The sequence below is a fragment of the Phycodurus eques genome, chromosome 15 (genome assembly GCF_024500275.1).
Source record: "Phycodurus eques isolate BA_2022a chromosome 15, UOR_Pequ_1.1, whole genome shotgun sequence".
Classification (NCBI taxonomy): domain Eukaryota; kingdom Metazoa; phylum Chordata; class Actinopteri; order Syngnathiformes; family Syngnathidae; genus Phycodurus; species Phycodurus eques.
Genome location: NC_084539.1, coordinates 892,818 through 905,955, shown reverse-complemented (window position 1 = coordinate 905,955; position 13,138 = coordinate 892,818). Strand labels below are relative to the sequence as shown.

General features: G+C 42.0%; 1 protein-coding gene across 4 annotated transcripts in view; it reads right to left on the bottom strand.

The window, feature by feature from the left end:
* sptan1 (spectrin alpha, non-erythrocytic 1) overlaps positions 1–13,138 on the bottom strand; it is a 123,093-nt gene that overhangs the window by 63,363 nt on the left and 46,592 nt on the right. For 2 of the 4 annotated variants that reach the window (XM_061698168.1, XM_061698169.1), the window contains exons 21-23: positions 6,985–7,130; positions 6,819–6,875; positions 2,532–2,730 (exon numbers count right to left, since the gene is read on the bottom strand). In XM_061698168.1, coding sequence (XP_061554152.1) covers positions 2,532–2,730; positions 6,819–6,875; positions 6,985–7,130 — 402 coding nt within the window. The remainder of the gene's footprint in view (positions 1–2,531; positions 2,731–6,818; positions 6,876–6,984; positions 7,131–13,138) is intronic. The other 2 variants (XM_061698170.1, XM_061698172.1) reach the window with 1 other exon arrangement.

The following is a 13,138-nucleotide window of genomic DNA, read 5'->3' as shown; positions in this document are numbered from 1 at the left end:
TTAACATTTGCACATGCTAATCATTAGAAGAAGCTTGACTTGACTGAACCCAATTCTATATAATGACATTTGTCTTAACCAGATTTTCAACCATGTAAAAGACCACTTAACCCTGAACCCTGCTTCATGGCACTGTAATATATACATTTATATATTCTTTTTTTTAAATAGACAATACAACAATAAATTGTGAAGATTTTCTCTTCACAAACTCTGTCCATCCATCCATTTTCTGAACCGCTTCACAAGCTCTACACAAACAATATTTCAAGAACCATGGGAGGCATCGCAAACCGTCCCATTGAAGCTACGACCGCCACTACACGCATGCTGTTATTTATTTATTTTTGCTGCTTGCTGAGTGCTGACTGACATTTTGAACTTTTAAGTCTTGATGACTAGCTTATTTCAACTGCCGATTGCTGTGTCAGCTTCGGGATATACCTGGCTGTGTGTCCTCTCGCTAGTTTCTTTTTAGGGTCGCACAGTACGAACACGAACGTATAAGTGGACCACGAGGACTCGAGAAGAACAATTAGGATGAGCCAAAATTTTCTTCAATTAAACCACAACAAAACTGAGATAATTGTTTTGGGCAATAAAGAAAAGAGGATTGCATGTTAGTGAATACCTGGAGTCACTCTCTTTAAAAAACAAAGCCCAAGTCCGAAACTTTGGTGGACTGATAGATTCCGACCTGACTTTCAAGAGTCATATCAAATCAATTACTAAAACTGCCTTCTACCATCTGAAGAACATATCCAAAGTGAAAGCTTGCATGTGCCAAGCAGATCAGGAGAAGCTCATCCATGATTTTAGCTCAAGTAGACTTGACTATTGCAATGGTTTTCTGACTGAACTCTCTCAAAAGAGCATTCAACAGCTGCAGCTCATTCAGAATGCTGCACCTCGGGCTCTGACAAAGAGGTCTGAGCATATTACTCCAATTCTAAAGTCTCTCCACTGGCTCCCAGTCAGCTTTAGAAAATATTTTAAAGTCCTGCTACTGGTCTATAAATCACTAAATGGTTTATGTCCTGAATACATGAAATAAATGCTCAGGGAGTATAAATCCAGTCGGGCTCTGAGATCTACAGACTCAGGTCAAAGAGTGGCGCACAAAGTCCAAAGCAAACATGGTGAAGCAGCATTTAGCTATTATGCTGCACACAAATGGAATAAGTTGCCAAGAGAAGTGACGTCAGCCCCAAGTGCGAATGTTTTTAAGTCTGGGTTGAAAACCTCTTTTTTCCTCATGCTTTTTATAGCATTTCCGCTTTTAAATATTTCTTGCCCTGTACACAGTTTTAATTGTAATTTTATTTTTCTCTTTGTTTTATGTTTATCAGCTGTTTTTTTTTTTTTTTTTTAATAAACGCTTTTAATCATGTAAAGCACATCGCGTTACCTTGTGTATGAAACACGCTATATAAATTTGCTTTACTTTGCTTTAGTTTGCAGTTATAGCCCAAGGAAATTGCCGAGATGTACCTACCTTTGCCATATTGTCTGCATGTTTACAATTTGTAGCGCACATTTCGCCTGTGTCGACAGCGGACCTGAGATAACGTACGTAACGTGACGTTGCACTCAATGTTTACAACTGCTGAGGAAAGGCTATTGCTGTGACCACAAAAGTAGTTTAACTACTGAAAAGCTATTTGATGTTGAAATAGTGACCCTATGCAGAAAAGTAGCTAAACTAGTAGTGTCGCTAGTATCCACCACTGCTGTGCTTGGTTATAAACATAACGCTACCTACGGAACACAGCGCAAGACATCTCCCGCTTGTTTTACGAGATGAAAACCATAAAGCCTCAGGCAACCGATTCCTAGCCTCGCAATATCCAGTACACAGCCCTATAACCGATGTATCTCAGGATTCCCGGCGGATTGTGTATCGGTCATCTAATATGCTCCAGATAAAGTTGTATCACTCGCCCTTACGGACGGATATCCGGTCGCATCGGTTTATCATTCCCAACCCTATTCTAAAGCTCGACTATTACTCAACAGTTAGTGTATTCAAAGTTGAACATGTATATGCACTTTGTTTTTAGCTGCTTCTGCATTAAGGAAATTTTAACACATTTCAAAATACTACTCGAAGAGCAATTTCTTCAAAACAGTGTGACCAACAAAAAAAGCTTTGGGATTGTATTTTTCAGGTTTAACAGGACTTTAGTCAAGGTGATGATGAATTATATATGTTTCTAAATAAGTTAGCTTTGGCAGCAAACCTCTATGTACACATGTATCGCTCAACACAAGAACGGTGGAGTAAACGCTGCCAGACAATATGCGGGAATCTGACAGACTAAGACCCAAAGTTAGTTTGTTCCTTCCTCAAAACTGTGTAAGGGTGAATGTTAAATTTCAAAACCTAAAGTTAACTTGCTTAAGGTAAAACAATTATTTTCATTACTTTTAACAAGTATTTTAGTTTTTTTTATTTATTTATTTACTGTTTTTTTCTGAATTGCTACGAATTTTTTTTATATATAAATCTTATCATGATCAAGCAATAATACCTTCTGGAAATCGTCAAACTTCTTCTGTAGGACCTCCACCTGCTCCAGGTCTGAGCCCACCTCTTCATTTGTGAGGGCACTCTCCTTCTCATTGATCCACTGCTGAAGTTCATTTGCTTCCCGGAACAACATAAATTTCTTGCAGCTCTTCTCCAACATGTTCTTGCGTTTCTCCCCAAGGTCCAATAGGGTTCCATATCTGCAAGAAAGAAAGCATTAGAGGAACCATGCCATAAAATGTTAAAACATTGTCATGCTGGGTGAGCATAATGAAGATGAAACGTTACAGAAGCTGAACTGAAATTGCAAAAAAAAAAAAAAGGACAAGATGAATCATGCATTTCTTGAAACTTATGAATATGTAATTTATAGAGAACAAAAAAATTTTAGTAAAAAAAACATTTCATTGAACTTGTTGTTGGGTTCATGGTTATTGAAATATGTAAGTGACAATGTATCTTCCAGTGCTAATCTGTTAATTCCTACATGTTAAAAAACACAGAACACACCAAGAGTACCATCAATACAGCATTATGTGCAGGGGTGCATATAGCTTTTGTAGCAGACATGCTCCAAGCGTGATAAACTGCATCCTTCGAAGCTGCCCTGCTGTGAGACTGCCCAAGGAGACGCCTGGTGGACCATAAACTAAATTAGCAGGTCCCCTCGAAATCTTGGTTTACAGTGATCAAAGAGTACTTTCTTCGTTTGAAATCACAACAGCCAAAAAGGGACCGATCGACGATGGGATGCAAATACAGCAAAAAAACTATTTGCTTAATATCCAAATGTGCATGCAAGGCGTCACCCACTGGCGTTTGAGAGTACTGCAAGCTGTGAACTCTTATCTGATGTTTAACCAAGGATAAATGTCTTTTTATATTTCACGAACTATGCAGAAATTTTACAAATGTATGGCTTGGTGTCTGTGTCAGTGGGTCAACTTTACAAGTGAAATTGTGAGATTTTGAGAATTGTTTGTCTTGATTTGACTCCCAGCAGCATGCAATGTGATTTGAACAATAAGCAGTTGATTTGCCAAAACTAAAGTATAAACAGTCAGTCCGATATGCTTGACCTCTGAGTAAAGAGAGTACCAAGTTGAGGTTATTTTATATTAATATATGATTTTAAACCCATTTTTTCAAATTTGTAATCTATATTCAAGCTGATGGGTGTGGTCTTCTCCAAGTTGTCAATCCCTCTTGCCCACACCCCTCCTCTGGGGTATTTAACTCTTAGCTCCCGCCTTCTGGCTCTAGTGTTTTTTTCCCTCTCCTCTGGCTTTTTAGCTCTTGTCGTCGTGGCATCTAGGCACCACAGGCTGGCTTTGGCTGCCCCTCCCCGTGGCCTCTTTGTTTGGGCACAAGGCTCAGTAACCGCGAAGGCCGGGATGAGAACAGACTCGGTTTCCCAGCCGATCCATGGGCCACCGCTCGGCGATCATAGCAGCTGCTACTAAGCGTGCAGCAAAGATCACATCCATCAAAGCGTGATCGCTCTGAAATTGCCAGCGAGCCACAAAAAAGGCAGGAAGAGAGTCATATTCTCCCAAGGAGGCGTGACGAATAACCAATTTTTTGTTTTCCGCCTCTCACTGATGGTGTAGTGATACACTCGCCTGACTTTGGTGCGGAGAGCGTGGGTTCAGTCCCCACTCAGTGACGGTGTGAATGTGAGTGCGAATGGTTGTCCGTGTCTATATGTGCCCTGCGACTGACTGGCGACCAGTTCAGGGTGTAGTCCCTCTTGTTAAATCATTAATTTGCTGTGGCTGATCACATTTTTTGGAAAGCTTGCTCAATCAAGATCGTACTTAAATAGAACACCTGACAAAATGAAGTCGGCCAAAAGAACCCAAAGAGCTGCAATAAAATGTCACGACATCAGCCTGGAAAGGGTTACAAAGCCATTCCTAAAGCTTTAGCACGCCAGCGAATTACAGTGAAAGCCATTATCCTCAAATTGAGAAAAAAAGACAGCCTCCTTTAGCTGAGTCAGGGTCAGTGTTCATTACTCAACAATAAGAAAGAGATGGCAAAAATGACATCCATGGCAGTTCCAAGGCGAAAACCACTGCAGACCAAAAAGAACAAAGGGTGGTAAATAAATTTAAAAAAAACTGAATGATTCCCAAGACTTTTGAGAGAAAATTCTACAGACTCAAGAGACGAAAGTAGAGCTTTTTGCAAAGTATGTTACATCTGTTGTAAATGTAACAGCATTTCTAAAAAAATAACATCATACCAACAGTCAAATCTGGGGCTGCTTTGTTTATTCAGGACCTGGACGACTTACAGTCATTGACAAAACCATTAATTCTGCTCTTTAGCAGAAAATCATGAAGGTAATGTTTGGCCATCAGTTCATGACCTCAAGTTGAAGCGCACTTGGGTTCTGCAGCAGGACAACGATCCAAAGCACACCAGCAAGTGAGCTATTGAATAGCTTTAAAAAAAAACAACAACAACAACAACAACGAAGGTTTTGGAATGGCCTAGTCAAAGTTCAGACTTGAATCGCTGTGGTATGACCTTAAAAAGGCCATTCATGCTTGAAAACCCTCCACTCTTGCTGAATTAAAATAATTCCGCAAGGAAGAGTGGGCCAGTTATAGAAAATACTTAATTTCACTTGTTGCTGCTGAGGGTACCCCAACCAGTTATTAGGTTCAGGGGGGAAATACTTTTTCATGGGACTACATATAGAGTGTAATTTTCATAGACAAGGTAAATGTTATTAGGAAGCTGCACAATTTATTCGTGTTACCTTCAGTGACAAGTTTGTTGTTGCATATTAATCACAAAGAGCTCTATTCTGAGCCCCTCTCTGATGACTGAACTTCTCACCCTCTCTCTATGGGAGAGCCCAGACACCCTGCGAAGGAAACACGTTTCGGCCACTTGTATCCGGGATCTTGTTCTTTCGGTCATAGGAAAATAGATCGACCGATAAATTGAGCGCTTCGCCTTTCGGCTTAGCTCCTTCTTCACCACAACGGACCGATACAAAGTCCGCACATCACTGCAGACGCTGCCCCAATCCGCCTGTCGATCTCCCGTTCAATTCTTCCCTCCACCCTTTTCCGGCTGAGGAACATGATCTCAGATTAGGAGGAGCAGATTTTTAGGCTTTACGCAATCAGGATTTTCGGGGCCGATCACCGATCGGCAAGTTTAAAAAACGATAACCGATCACCGAGCCGATCACAAGATGGAGCAATGTGTCTGTTTACATGACTTGTTCATTTATTGTATATACTTGTGTCCTGTATACTTGAGTATCTTCAAACGTATTTGCTAGCATTTTAGACAAAAGTTGAAACATCAATGAGCTCTGGGGGGCATTCAAGGATTGGCCATTGACATAAATTTAGGTCAAATCCACATTTCATAGTCAACATAACAGAAATAATGGGTGCTAACTTAAAGTAATTTAATTGCAATAAAGTAATTTAATTTTCAAGTCCACAAAACACATGTAGACTGGTTGGGCAAACTCCCATGTACCCTCGAGGACCCTGCCGAGGGTGTAGAGCTGGTCCACTGTTTCACGGCCAGGACGAAAACCACACTGCTCCTCCTGAATCTGAAGTTTGATTTACCGACAGACCCTCCTCTCCAGTACCCCTGAATAGACCTTACCAGGGAGGCTGAGGAGTATGATCCCCCTGTAGTTGGAAAACACCCTCCGAGGCGTGGAAAATGCTCCACTCTGACTCAATGTCCCCCGCTTGCCCCGGGACGTGGGTGAAGTTCTGCTGGAGGTGGGAGTTGAAAATCTTTCTGATGGAATTCTGCCAGACGTTCCCAGCAGACCCTCACAATACGTTTGGACCTGTCAGGTCTGACCCCGAGCTTCCAGTATTTTTAAACATCATAGGGGTTCTTGAGCCTTCAGCCGTCACCTTCTCACGGTGGAGGGGTTTGTGTGTCCCAATGATCCCAGGAGCTAAGTTGTCTGGGGCTATAAGCCCCTGGCAAAAAGGTCCAAGGTGAGGGACCAGACAAATCACAGCTCCAAAGATAAGTAATGTATGTTTTTATAATCGCTGCATTATAACCGTGGAAAAAACAAATTTCTTTGTGGAAGCAAAGTATGTAAAAACAACAAATATAAATAGCAACCAAACCATTGATCATCAATTTTCTGACTGATCAAGGAAATTTGGTTGAATCTCTAAGATGTATGATTATAAATAAATAAATAAAAATTATAAAAAATAAAAATAAAAAAACTAACACTGTGAACACAGAGTAGATAAATATTCAACTAGTTCCTACTCACAGCTCTTCAACCTGCTTCATGCGCATTGACACGCTGCATGCCTCTTTGGTGATAAGCCTGAGCAGTACCAGTGCAAAGATTATGTTTTTAGAGAAAGGAGGACAGCAGGTGACAATACATAAGAAAGTGCTAAAGGACAAGAATTAAATACTATATTTGGTCTTACTGATTCTCAATTTGTTCTTGGCGAAGTCCAATGCTTCCATGTTCTTCCAGGTTTTCTCGAGAAGAGGACTGATTAGGATCCAGCTTCTTCACATAGGCAGCAGGAACAAATCCCTGGCGGTCATTCACCTCGACTTTCCACCAATCCTACAGCACAAAAAAATAAAACTTTATTTAACATTCAAAAGTAAGAAAGGTATTGTGGCAAAATTAATGCTGTACAGTGAACCCGACTGTAACTACAATTAGAACAGTCCTCTTTCAGAAAAACAAACTTAAACTATCCCAGTTTATTCTATGAAGCAGTCCTGAAGTACCAGATCAGTCTGTTTCCAATTTCAGTCCAAACCGTAATTTTACTCAAATGAGGGGCCTGTTTGTGAAGTTCCCTGTGGGTGGATGGAGGATCATAGGTGGTTGGAGTGTGGGGGCAGGATACAGTCCGATAGTATTTGAGTCCCCACTGCTGATGTTGACATGGTTGGGAATTAAAAAATGCTTACATGTACCCATGTTTAAAATCCCTGGCTACAACAAATATTCCCCATGGAATAGCTCGCAATATGCTTCTTATATTTCAGGATTATATTGTTCCAGCACCATAACACCCCACAGCATGATGCTGCCACCACCATGCTTCACTGTTGGGTCTGTATTGGACAGGTGGTGAGCAGTGCCTGGTTTTCTCCACACATACCGCTTAGAATTAAGGACGAAAAGTTCTATCTTGGTCTCATCAGACCAGAGAATCTTATTTCTCACTCTCGGAGATATTCAGGTGTTTGTTTTTTTTGAGCAAACTCCATAGGGGCTTACATGTGTCATGCACTGAGGAGAGGCTTCCATAGCACTCTGCCATAAAGCCCCAGCTGGTAGAGGGCTGCAGTAACAGTTGACTTTCTAGAACTTTCTTCCATCTCCAGACTGCATCTCTGGAGCTCAGCCATAGTGATCTTTGGGTTCTACTTTACCTCTCTCACCAAGACTCTTCTCCCCCGATTGCTCGGTTTGGGCGGTCGGCCAGCTCTAGGAAGGGATCTGGTGGTCCCAAACGTCTTTCATTTAAGTATTATGGAGGCCACTGTGCTCTTAGGAACCTTAAGTGCAGCACAATGATGACGTTGTTTTTTTTTTTTTTTTTTAACCTTGGCCAGATCTGTGCTTTGCCACAATTCTGTCTCTGAGCTCTTCAAGCAGTTCCTTTGACCTCATGATTCTCATTTATTCTGACATGCGCTGTGAGCTGTAGGGTCTTATATAGACAGGTCATGGTTGGCTTCACCCCGGTCTTATAAACTTTGCTCTTCATCCTAGCAGAGACTCTTCTGTCACATAACATACCTGACACCTTCCTCCACCCGTTCCAACCTGTTCTACTTGGACCCCTTTCTTCACTTCGCTCCCAAACTTATCATTGCTCTGGACTATAGACCCCAAGTATTTAAAGTACTCCACCCTTGCTAACTCTTCTCCCTGTAGCCTTCACTCTTCCCCCTCCTCCCATCTCATTCATGCACATATATTCTGTTCGGCGAATCTTCATTCCTCTCCTTTCCATTGCATGCCTCCATATTTCTAACTGTTCCTCCACCTCCTCCCTGCTTTCACTGCAGATCACAATGTCATCTGCAAACATCATGGTCCACCGAGATTCCAGTCTAACCTCATCTGTCAGCCTATCCATCACCACTGCAAAAAGGAAGGGGCTCAGGGCTGATCCATGATGCAGTCTCACCTCCATCTTAAACTCCTCTGTCACGCCTACACCACACCTCACCACTGTTCTGCTGCCCACATACATGTCTTGTATTATTCTAACATACTTCTCTGCCATTCCAGACTTCCACATGCAGTAACACAGTTCCTCTCTGGGTACTGTGTCATAGGCTTTCTCTCAATCCACAAAGACACAATGTAGCTCCTTCTGACCTTCTCTGTACTTTTCTATCAACATCCCCAAGGCAAATGCATCTGTGGTACTCTTTTGAGGCATGAAACCATAATGTTGCTCGCAAATACTCACTTCTGTCCTGAGTCTAGCCTGCACTACTCTTTCCCATAACTTCATTGTGTCGCTCATCAACTTTATTCCTCTATAGTTCCCACAGCTCTGCACATCTTAAAAATGGGCACCAGCACACTTTTCCTCCATTCCTCAGGCATCTTCTCACACCTAGAATTCTGTTGAATAAGCTGGTCAAAATCTCCACAGCCACCTCTCCGAGATGGCTCCATACCTCCACACCTCCACAGGAATGTCATCAGGACTAACTGCCTTTCCATTTTTCATCCTCTTTAATGCCTTTCTAACTTCCCCCTTACTAATCATTGCCACTTCCTGGTCCACCACACTTGCCTCTTCTACTCTTCCTTCTCTCTCATTTTTCCTCATTCACCAACTCCTCAAAGTATTTTTTCCATCTGTCCAGCACACTACTGGTTCTTCTTTACCTACATTTCCATCTCTATCCTTAATCACCCTAACCTGCTGCACATCCCTGACCAACCTGGATAGATATTTCTCTCCTTCTTTAGTGTCCAACCTGGCATACATGTCATCATATGCCTCGTTTGGCCTTTGCCACCTCTACTTATGCCCGACGTCACACCTCCATCTATTCCTTTTGCCTCTCCTCAGTCCTTTCTGTGTCTCACTTCTTCTTAGCAATCCTCTTTCCTTGAATGAGTTCCTGTACTTTGAGGTTCCACCACCAAGTCTCCTTTTCCCCTTTCCTACCAGAATATACACCAAGTACTCTCCTGCCTGTCTCTAATCACCTTGGCTGTTGTGGTCCAGTCTTCTGTAAGCTCCACCTGTCCACCGAGAACCTGTCTCAGCTCTTCCCGAAAAGCCGCACAACACTCTTCCTTTCACAGCTTCTACCACATGGTTCTCTGCTCTGCCTTTGTCTTCCTAATTTTCCTCCCCACCACCAGAGTCATCATACACACCACCATCCTATGCCGTCTAGCCACACTCTCCCCTACCACTACCTTACAGTCAGTAACCTCCTTTAGATTACATCCTCTGCACAAAATGTAATCCACCTGCGTGCTTCTACCTCCGCTCTTGTAGGACACCCTATGTTCCTGCATCTTCTGGAAAAAAGTGTTCACTACAGCCATTTCCATCCTTTTTGCAAAGTCTACCACCATCTGTCCCTCCAAGTTCTTTTCCTGGATGCTGTAATTACCCATCGCTTCTTCATCATCCCCGTTTCCTTCACTAACATGTCCATTATAATCTGCACCAATCACGACTCTCTCTCTGTCTGGGATGCTCAGAACTACTTCATCTTGCTCCTTCCAGAATTTCTCTTTCACCTCTAGGTCTCATCCTACCTGTGGGCCATAGCCGCTACTCACATTATAAATAACACCCTCGATCTGATACTCTTTTCACCTCCAAGACATTCTTAGCTAACTCTTCCTTTAAAATAATCCCAACTACATTTCGTTACCCATCTACACCATGGTAAAATTATTTAAAGGCTGCCCCTAAATGTCTAGCCTTACTGCCTTTCCTCCTGGTCTCTTAGACACACAATATATCAACCTTTTTCCTCATAATCCTGTCAACCAACTACCGAGATTTTCGTGTCATAGTCCCGACATTCAAAGTGCCCACATTCAATTCTAGGCTCTGTGCTTTCCTCTTCTCTTTCTGTCAAAGAACCCGCTTTCCACCTCTCCTTTGTCTTCGACCCACAGTAGCTGAATTTCAACCAGCGCCCTGCAGGTTAACGGTGCCGGGGTCGGACGTTGTTAACCCAGGTCACGACCGATCCATTATGGAATTCTTTAGATGAATGCTCATATGTGGCAGGATTATGCCACCAAATATTAAATGTTATTCACTTGAAGTTAATTTAATCATGTATGTTCCAATACATTTGCTCACTTGAAAACTGGGTAGTTTCAAACAAAAGGTGCTCTGTCCTGAGTTGTTTAACACATCTAAATGTAAATACCATGAAATGAAAGCTGGAATTCTGAACTTTTGTCTCATATTCATCCTTTGATCTGAAACCCAAATGTCTTCAGGATACAACAACAACAACAAAAAAAGAAATTGACCTCACCATTCCAATACCTTTGGAGGGGACTAGCTGTCTTGCGTTATCATATATTGCATTATTTTCCACTATAAGCACGTACTAATTTGCCTGCTATTTTGTTCTTTGAAGTTGTCTCCGCTATAACACAATTCCAGCCAGACCTATGTGATGTGTACTGAACCACAATCACTTTTCTTGGTGTTTTGGTGTCACGATAGCTTCTCCCATCTTATCTATCCTCCCTCCATCCTTTGTGATAACAATACTTGTCATAGGCTATGTTCAAACTGCAGGTCAATTTCGATGATTTTGCTCAAGTGACGCATTTGATTTTTTTCATGTCTATGCGAAAAAGTACAAGTCCTATTTTTTTTCCCACATCGACCTAGGCCTCTTTGATATGTGGATATAAATCAGATACGTATCCTACGCGAGTGCAATATGGACGCGCAGGTTGTGCTCATTCGACCTTTACGTCATCAAAAAGTGATAAACGTTACAATTGCTCGACAAAACAGATTCGCTACAAAAGCAACTGCGGAGGAAGCAGCAGAAAACAGTCAGTGGTGAAAAGAAATTGCTTTACAACTGATGAGAAAATGTTGGCTGCGGTTGCACAAAATCCTAGAAATTGCCCAAATGCGTCGTAACGAGACCTATGCATTTACTTCCATAAACACGACGCCATGTGTTTGTACGCATGCGCAACCTGACATCCTGTTTTGGGCGCATCCGTTACGTCACGGAGTCTCCGTGCTCAGAAGTTGCATTTGTTTTTGTAATGTGAACAAATACATAAAAAGATCTTATTTGACAACAAAATCAAAATTGCGCATCATGCCCTGCACTGTGAACGTTGACAAACTATAGTTTATTCGCTGTCATGGAGGCAATGATTAGTGACTTACGCTGTGTTGACAACAGACGTTAAGCATACGATCGCTTCCGTAGCTCAGCGTTGTATTTAGCTGCGCTAGCTGTAGCTTGTAGGTAGCTAGGGTAGCGCAAATACATAGGATACAACAAACATTCCACCTTAGTAGCCGAACAGCGAAAAGCAACAAGGCTAGGCGACAAAAGGGAATAACAAAAAGAAAATCTAGAAAATCACATTCAAATTATTTTGCAATTCATTGAGGAAAACACATTTTTGACCTCTATCAAAACATTACTTTGGTACTTGGTGGAGAACCCCCCGATGGCCAGTCCAGAGGTAAGACCTTTTCTTGTACAACCCCAATTCCAATGAAGTTGGGACGTTGTGTTAAACAAATAAAAACAGAATACAATGATTTGCAAATCATGTTCAACCTATATTAAATTGAATACACGACAAAGACAAGATATTTAATGTTCAAAATGATAAACTTGATTGCAGCAAATAACAGAATTCTATGGCTGCAGCACGTTCCAAAAAAGCTGGGACAGGTGGCAAGAAAGACTGAGAAAGTTGAGGAATGCTCATCAAACACCTGTTTGGAACAGGTGGGTGCACTGCATCAAAAAACGACAATGTGTAAAGGATATCACCACATGGACTCAGGAACACTTCAGAAAACCAATGTCAGTAAATACAGTTCGGCACTACATCCCTAAGCACAACTTAAAACTCTACTCTGCAAAGCAAAAGCCTTTCATCAACAACACCCAGAAACACTGCCAGCTTCTCTGGGCCCAAGCTTATCCAAGAGGGACTGATGAAAAGTGGAAAAGTGTTCTGTGGACCGACGAGTCCACATTTCAAATTGTTTTGGGAAATTGTGGACGTCGTGTCCTCCGGGCCAAAGAGGAAAAGAACCATCCGGACAGTTAAGGACGCAAAGTTCAAAAGCCAGCATCTGTGATGGCATGGGGCTGTCTTAGTGCCAATGGCATGGGTAACTTAAACATCTGTGTAGGCACCATTCATGCTGAAAGGTACATACAGGTTTTGGAGAAACATATGCTGCCTTCCAAGCAACGTCTTTTTCATGGACGCCCCTGCTTATTTCAGCAAGACAATGCCAAACCACATTCTGCCCTTGTTACAACAGTGTGGCTTCGTAGTAAGAGTGTGGGTACTAGACTGGCCTGCCTGCAGTTCAGATCTGTCTTCCA